This window comes from Petaurus breviceps, unplaced genomic scaffold (assembly GCF_028583685.1).
Source record: "Petaurus breviceps papuanus isolate PSGF00001 unplaced genomic scaffold, PetGlider_PUasm1.0 77, whole genome shotgun sequence".
Taxonomy (NCBI): domain Eukaryota; kingdom Metazoa; phylum Chordata; class Mammalia; order Diprotodontia; family Petauridae; genus Petaurus; species Petaurus breviceps.
Window position 1 is genome coordinate 223,631 of NW_027186492.1, and position 7,200 is coordinate 230,830.

At 40.3% G+C, this 7,200-nt stretch overlaps 1 protein-coding gene across 1 annotated transcript in view; it reads right to left on the reverse strand.

Moving 5' to 3' along the window:
• RASGRP1 (RAS guanyl releasing protein 1) overlaps window positions 1-7,200 on the reverse strand; it is a 119,528-nt gene that overhangs the window by 21,666 nt on the left and 90,662 nt on the right. Inside the window, exons 9-11 of the mRNA XM_069105718.1 lie at window positions 6,492-6,767; window positions 3,935-4,015; window positions 1,357-1,461 (exon numbers count right to left, since the gene is read on the reverse strand). Coding sequence (XP_068961819.1) covers window positions 1,357-1,461; window positions 3,935-4,015; window positions 6,492-6,767 — 462 coding nt within the window. The remainder of the gene's footprint in view (window positions 1-1,356; window positions 1,462-3,934; window positions 4,016-6,491; window positions 6,768-7,200) is intronic.

The window sequence follows — 7,200 nt, forward strand, 5'->3', positions numbered from 1 at the left end:
GTCTGTCTGTCTGTCTGTCTGTCTGTCTGTCTGTCTGTCTGTCTGTCCGTCTGTCTGTCTGTCCGTCTGTCCGTCTATCCGTCTGTCCGTCTATCCGTCTATCTATCTATCCGTCTATCTATCTATCTATCTATCTATCTATCTATCTATCTATCTATCTATCTATCTATCTATCTGTCTGTCTGTCTGTCCGTCTGTCTGTCTGTCCGTCTATCTGTCTATCCATCTATCTGTCTATCTATCTGTCTGTCTGTCTGTCTGTCTGTCTGTCTGTCTATCTATCCGTCTATCCATCTATCTATCTATCTATCTGTCTGTCTGTCTGTCTGTCTGTCCGTCCGTCCGTCCGTCTGTCCATCCATCTATCTATCCATCTATCTGTCTATCTTTTGCAATTGTTATTACAAGCTTCTGGAATGAAGGGGCCATATCTTACCCTTCTTTATGTCCCCTTCTACATGGAGGAAGCCCTTTGAACCTAGCAGGTAATCAATCAATATGTATTGATTCCTGTGCCCCAATCACTTTGTATTGGTTTAGCAGCTACCATTTATTAAATACCCACTATGTACAAGACATTGTTCAAAATGGTCAAATATAGATTTTCCTCATTTAATCTCTTTTTTTTGACCTCCTTTGTTATCTGCCCCTATTCCAGAAAAAAAAATCCTCAAATAATTAAGAACCTTTAAGATATTTGGGCGATTTCCTTGCCTGTATTTATTACTTTGAGGGGCTGTCTACTTTGGTATAGCATTCGAGAGATACATCTCTCTCTGCACTCAGGGGCTAAAGAATACTGAGCGACCTGTAGTTTAGAACCATTCCCTTTGTTCATTCCCAGTCTTGGTTCTGAGGACAGCTCCCCATCTATTGCCTTTCATTGTGAGGGAAGTGTTTCATAAATGTTCTGATGATTTCAACCTCTCTCCTACTGACTTTTTTTTTTTATCAGAACCATCAACAAGGAGTAAAGGACTGGTTTGAGTTTCCTGACCTTCTGTTCAATTTTTTAAAAATTGGGGAACACTAACAAAGAGGAACATAGCCCAAGGCAGGAGAGAAGCAGATGTATGTTGACTCTAATTTAAAACTTAGAAACATGTAAATTTTTTTCTTCCCTCTCCCACTGTCCCCATCTTAGAGATTGCTACCATTAGATGCAAACATGTAGATATCATCTTTTCTTTTTTCATTATACTATGTTGTGGAAATGTTTGTTTTATTCCATAAACTCATTCTCACAAGTCCCAAAATCACCGCCACATCTCCTTTTCCCTCCTCTCTAAGGCCAGGCAGTTCCCCATGGCTTCCTCTTGCTTCAGGATTTCCTCTGTGGGGCAGTTTTGTACTTACATCCACCATCCTCTGCACATGTTTGCTGATAGTCTTTGGATCAGGCTTGGGAGATATCCCGGATGCCCAGTCTGCAACAACTGGAGGCTTCGAAGGTGTTAGGGGCTGAAGTGAAACGTACAGAGAGAATACCACTGTTCATATCGGACAAAGTTATAACTAACAGTTCTTCCCATCATTGCTCCCCCATCCCTGACACTCCACACAGGCTGATAGCCCATTCATAGCTAACTTTTAATTATCTACAATGGGAGAGTATAGACCAGAGATTGGAAAGTTATTATCCACTGCAGCCCAGGAGCTAAGAATGTCTTTTGCTTTTCTAAATAAAATTTTGTTATATTAAAAAATGTGGAGCAGATGGGTGGCATAGTGGATGGAGCACTAGCCCTGGAGTCAGAAGGACCTAAGTTCAAATCTACCCTCAGACACTTACTAGCTGTGTGGTCCTGGACAAGTCACTCAACCCCAATAGCCTCCACCAAAAAAACCAACCCTCCCCCCCGCCCCCACAGAATGTAAAAACCATTCTTAGTTCTTGGAAATACAAAAACAGGTGGAGGGCCAGGGCTGAACCCTTGAATCAGAGTTTGACAACTCCTGGTATAGATAGTACAGAGAACATACAAGTCTTATGTGGACTAAGGGCCAGACACTATTTGGTAGGTATTAGCAAGGTAGAATTTAAAAGAACACTGGCCTTAGAATCAGAATCCCTGGGTTGGAATTAGTTATCAATAAACCTTTCTTAGTTTCATAATTGCCTCAGTCAAACTGAGACCTGTTAAAGATCTTCTTTTAAAAAGGCCAAGGTCTCCCACTGCAACCAGGGACGTCTCCAGTCATCCTGATGAATATCTGGCCACTGGATCCAGATGGCTCTGGAGGAGATAGTGAGGCTGGTGACCTTGCACAGCCCTCTGTCACTTAAATCCAATTCACTTGCATGTCATGATATCACGTCCCTGATGTCAGGGTCCTCTTTGAGAACTAAGGACAAGCAACAATAGTTTTCTCATTTGTAAAATGGGGATAATAACAACTTTCCTTATCTACCTTAAAGGCCTGTTGTGAGGAACAGGATAGGGACTGGACCTGTAATTTCATCAGCCTAAGGAATTCCTGGATTTAGAAATTCTCTCTTTAAATGCAAGTTGGCACCTTCTCTGCAACTCACTGTTTTGGAAAGTTGTCTAGACTGATCACTGAGATGTTAAGGGACTTGCCCAAGGTCACACAGTATGCATCAGAGGCTGGACCTGAACACAGATCTTCCTCATTCTGAGGATGACTTCCTATTTGTTGCCCTTTGTTTGTGAGGAAAGTATTTTATACATATTATAATTTCAGCCTCTTTCCCGTTGCATCTTCTATCAGAACCATCAACAGGGAGTAATACAATGGTTTGAGTTTCCTAACTGTTCTGTTCAATTTTTTAAAAATTGGGAAACACTAACAAAGAGGGAAATAGCCTGAGGCAGAAAAGAAACAGAGGAATGTTGTTTCTAAGTTAAAACTTAAAAACATGTAAATTTCTTTTTTTTCTTCCTTTTTTTTTTCTTCCTTTTTTTTTCTCCCCTTTCCCCCCAGATGGCACCATTAGACATGAATATGTATATATCATCTTTTAAAAATTATATTATGTTATGGAAATGCTTGTTTTGTTCCATAAATTAAAAATTAAATAAATAAATAATTTTAAACTTAATATTAAAAAAAACCCTCTAAAACATGTAAATTTCTTTTTTGCTTTCCTATTTTTCGTTCTCCCCATGCCCTAGAGATGGCTACCATTAGATGCAAATATGTATAAATCATTTTTTTATTATACTGTGTCCTGGAAAAGCTTGTTTTGTTCCCTAAATTGAAAATAAAATAAATAAAAAGTTAAAACTTAATATTAAAAAATTTTAAGAACATATAAATATTTTTTTCCTTCCCTTCTCCCCCTCCCCACCCTAGAAATGACTGCCATTAGACGCAAATATATATATATATGTATATATCATCTTTTAAAAAAATTATACTGTTATGGAAATGCTTGTTTTATTCTACAAATTAAAAATTAAATAAATAAAAAATTTAAAAACCTTAATATTAAAAAATAAAAACAAAAAAACCCCTCAAAACAAAAATAAACAGGGAGAACATTCTTTGAAGTCTCCTTCCAGCAAAGTGACCCAACAACTTGCATACTTTGAAATATTAGATTTTGAAGGTGGCTTTTTCTTAAGTGGGCATCCTCTTCCTGTCCAAGAACAATGAACTTAATCTTACTTTTCATAGAGGAAATGAAATCCAACACTCCAAGGCAGTTGACTTGGACTTCTTGAACAGTGGCTACTGTTCTCCCTCATTTGCATGAATTAGCTCTGGTCTAAGACCCTTCCCAAAGGAATGAGACCCACCCCCACCATCCCATGAAGCTCTCCCCACCTAAGAGTTATCCCACAGGGATTCAATAAAGAATTGGTAGCATAAAAAGTTTGGTCTTTACAATGACTGCTCTAAGACCTGTCTGTGTTTCATGAGTACACATTAATGGGGAATGGGGAGTCAATATATGAAAAACTCTTACTGGGGCTCTGTGATTTCTTGGTTCTCGGGCATATGAAAGCTCATAGATTTCATCTTCGGTATAGTAGAGATCCAGGGATAACTGCAGATCAAACAAAGTCAGGTTAGCCTCTCAGAGAATCCTTTTGCCTCTTCCCTAATTTAGAGTTGACGTAACTTTTCCATTCTTAGCCTACCCTCCCTTATGGGCCTTGCTGGCATGGCGCAGTAGATTTTTAACAACTATGACAACACATGTGATATGATCCAATCTGGTGGCGTTCATTCATCCAAGCAAACAGTTGCTTGGAATAATTGATCCCCTCCCCCAATGGGTGGGGATCAGCTGATCAGCTTGTGCATATTGGGAACCTAATTTTTTAGAAATTTATAAATGCAATATGTTTACTCTCTGCCTTTGAGTAGCACATTAGATTTAGATCAGGCCTTAGAGAACAGAGTCCAATCTTCCAGATAAGGAAAGTGGCAGAGTAAAGATTAGGAGGAAGGCCTTCTGATGCCTGCTCCCAGGTTTTTCCTACTATGCTCTTAATGCACTCTGCAAGAAAGGGATCTTAGAGGTCATCTAGTTCAGCCTCCCTGCAGAGATGATACAGCTGAGGCTCAGCAGAGAGGCTATGACTTGTCCAAGGTCATACAGGGAACAGAGGCAGTTTTTTAATCCAGGTTCTCTGACTCTATTGAAGCTCTTTGAGGGCAGGCACTCTCTTTTCCCTCCTTTTGATCCCCCAGTCTTGTGCTTGACACATGTTTACCAAATGATTGACTTTTAACCTGGCATTCTTTCTGTTTCACCAAGGTGGGGATGCTATGATGATCACTCTCATTTTATGAATAGAGAAATGAAAGCATAGAAAGTTTAACTCATTTAATGATTGTAAGAGTCCTTTGTTGTTATTCAGTCGTTTCACTCATGTCTGACTCTTCCTGACCCCATTTGAGGTTTTTTTGGCAAAGACACTAGAGTGGTTTGCCATTTCCTTCTCCAGAACATTATACAGAGGAGGAAACAGGGTTAAGTGACCTGCCCAGGGTCACACAGCTAGGAAGCGTCTGAGGGCAGATTTGAACTCGGGTCTTCCTGACTCCAGGCCAAGTGCCCTATCCACTGAGCTACCTCGCTGCCATTGTAAGGATCTTTAGAGGTTATCTAACCAGATCTGTTCATTTTATATGTGAGATAAGAGGCTATAATGTGCCTAAGGAAGGAAACAATCATTTATTATAAAAGCCTACTATATGACAGACACTGTGCAAATACTTAATATTTTACAAATATTATCTCAATTGATTTTCACAATAACTTTGTGAGGTAGGTGCTATTATCTTTATTTTACAGTTAAGGAAACCAAGGCAGTTAAATGATTTGTCCATAGTCGCACAATAATGATAATAATAATAACTAACATTTATATAGTACTTATTTTGTGCTTGGCAATGTGCTAAGGGCTTTACAAATATTATCTCATTTGTTCCTCATAACAACCCTGGAAAGTAGATGCTATTATGTCCCCTTTTTACAGTTCAGTAAAGTGAGGCAGGCAGAGGGTAAGTCACTTGCACAGGGTCATATGGCTAGTAAGTATCCGAGGCCAAATTTGAACTCGGGTCTTCCTGATTTCAGGCCCTCCACCATCCTCTGCACCCCCTAGCTGCCTCTGCCACACAATAAGTAATTGGATGACAAGGGACTTTAGAACTGAGGTCTCACTAAAAGAATCTTGTCTTCTTATCATTCTGTTATCGCCCTCTCTCCAAAAACTACTTTGCATTTACATGTTTACATATAACATAACATAATAATATAATTATATATATACACACACACATGTTGTCTCCCCTGATAGAATGTAAGCCTCTTGAGACCAGAGACAGTTTCTTATCTGTGTCATCCTCTATGTTAGGACTCAAAGACTGGCAATAGTAGGAGCTTAATAAATGATCACTGACTAATTGACTAGATCACATTGCCATTTTCTGTCCTGGTTTGTCACTTGGCTGTTTCCTAAGGTTCTTGAGCCTTCCCATGTATATGGGGAATACCCCCTTGGTTTGTTTTCACCCCATCTATTGGAGGAAGCTATTGAAGGTGACTCAGTGGATAGAACGCTGGACTTGGAGTCGGGAAGAAAGACCTGAGTTCAAATGTGACCTCAGACACTTATTATTATTTTTTGCTTTTTGGAGGGGAATTGGGGTTAAGAGACTTGCCCAAGGTCACACAGCTAGTTTGTGTGTGTGTGTGTGTGTGTGTGTGTGTGTGTTTGTTAAGAGTCTGAGGCTGAACCCAGATCCTCCTGACTCCAGGGCCAGTGCTCTATTCACTGTGCCACCTAGCCACCCCACCTCAGACACTTATTGGCTGTATGCCCCTGGGAAAGTCACTTAACCCCCATCTGCCTCAGTTTCCTCATTTTTAATAATGGGGATAATAACAGCAAACCTTGGTTGGTGTGAGGATAAAATGAACTAATGTTTATGAAGTGCTCTGCAAACTTTATAGGGCTATAGAAATACCAGCTGTGATTATTGTAATGACGCTGATTGGGCAGCCTCACCGTCAGCAAGTGCACCAAGTCCTTATTGGCCTCCAGGGGTGGTGCCACCTCCTGCAATTGGACCAGCTCGTTGATGTGGTTGTAGAGGGCCAGCAGCTTGTGGAAATTCACCTTCCTGTCTTCCAGGTAATCGGGCATGGCCTCATGCAGGGAGATCAGGTCCTTGAGGTGCACTCCTAGGATGGGAATCTTGAATTGGGTACACTCCCCGTAGGCTCGCCGGTAGTTGTCATAATTTCTACAGGAGGACAGTAGCTCAGTCATTTCATTGAGTACCTAGGGAGCATGGGGGAGAGAGTCAAGTTATTTTTTTAAGGTCACTTTATAGCAACTATTTACCACAATTTCTTTCCTGTCATTAATTCATAGATTAAGGGCAAGGGAAAGAGAGGGAACCCAGCACAGGCACTAAGGTCCTATGAGTTTTAGGAAGGAAGTACCTATGTGTGATATGATGGATAGAGTACTGGAGTCAGGAAGATCCCAGTTCAATTCTGATTCAGACATTACTAATTGTGTGACCCTGGGGAAATCACTTAACCTCTCAGCTTCAGTTTCTTCACCTGTAAAATGGGGATAATAATAATACCTACCTCACAGGGTTGTTGGGAGGATCAAAGGAGACAATAATACATATAAAATACTTTGCAAACGAGATTTCTTTCCTTCCTTCCTTCCTTCCTTCCTTCCTTCCTTCCTTCCTTCCTTC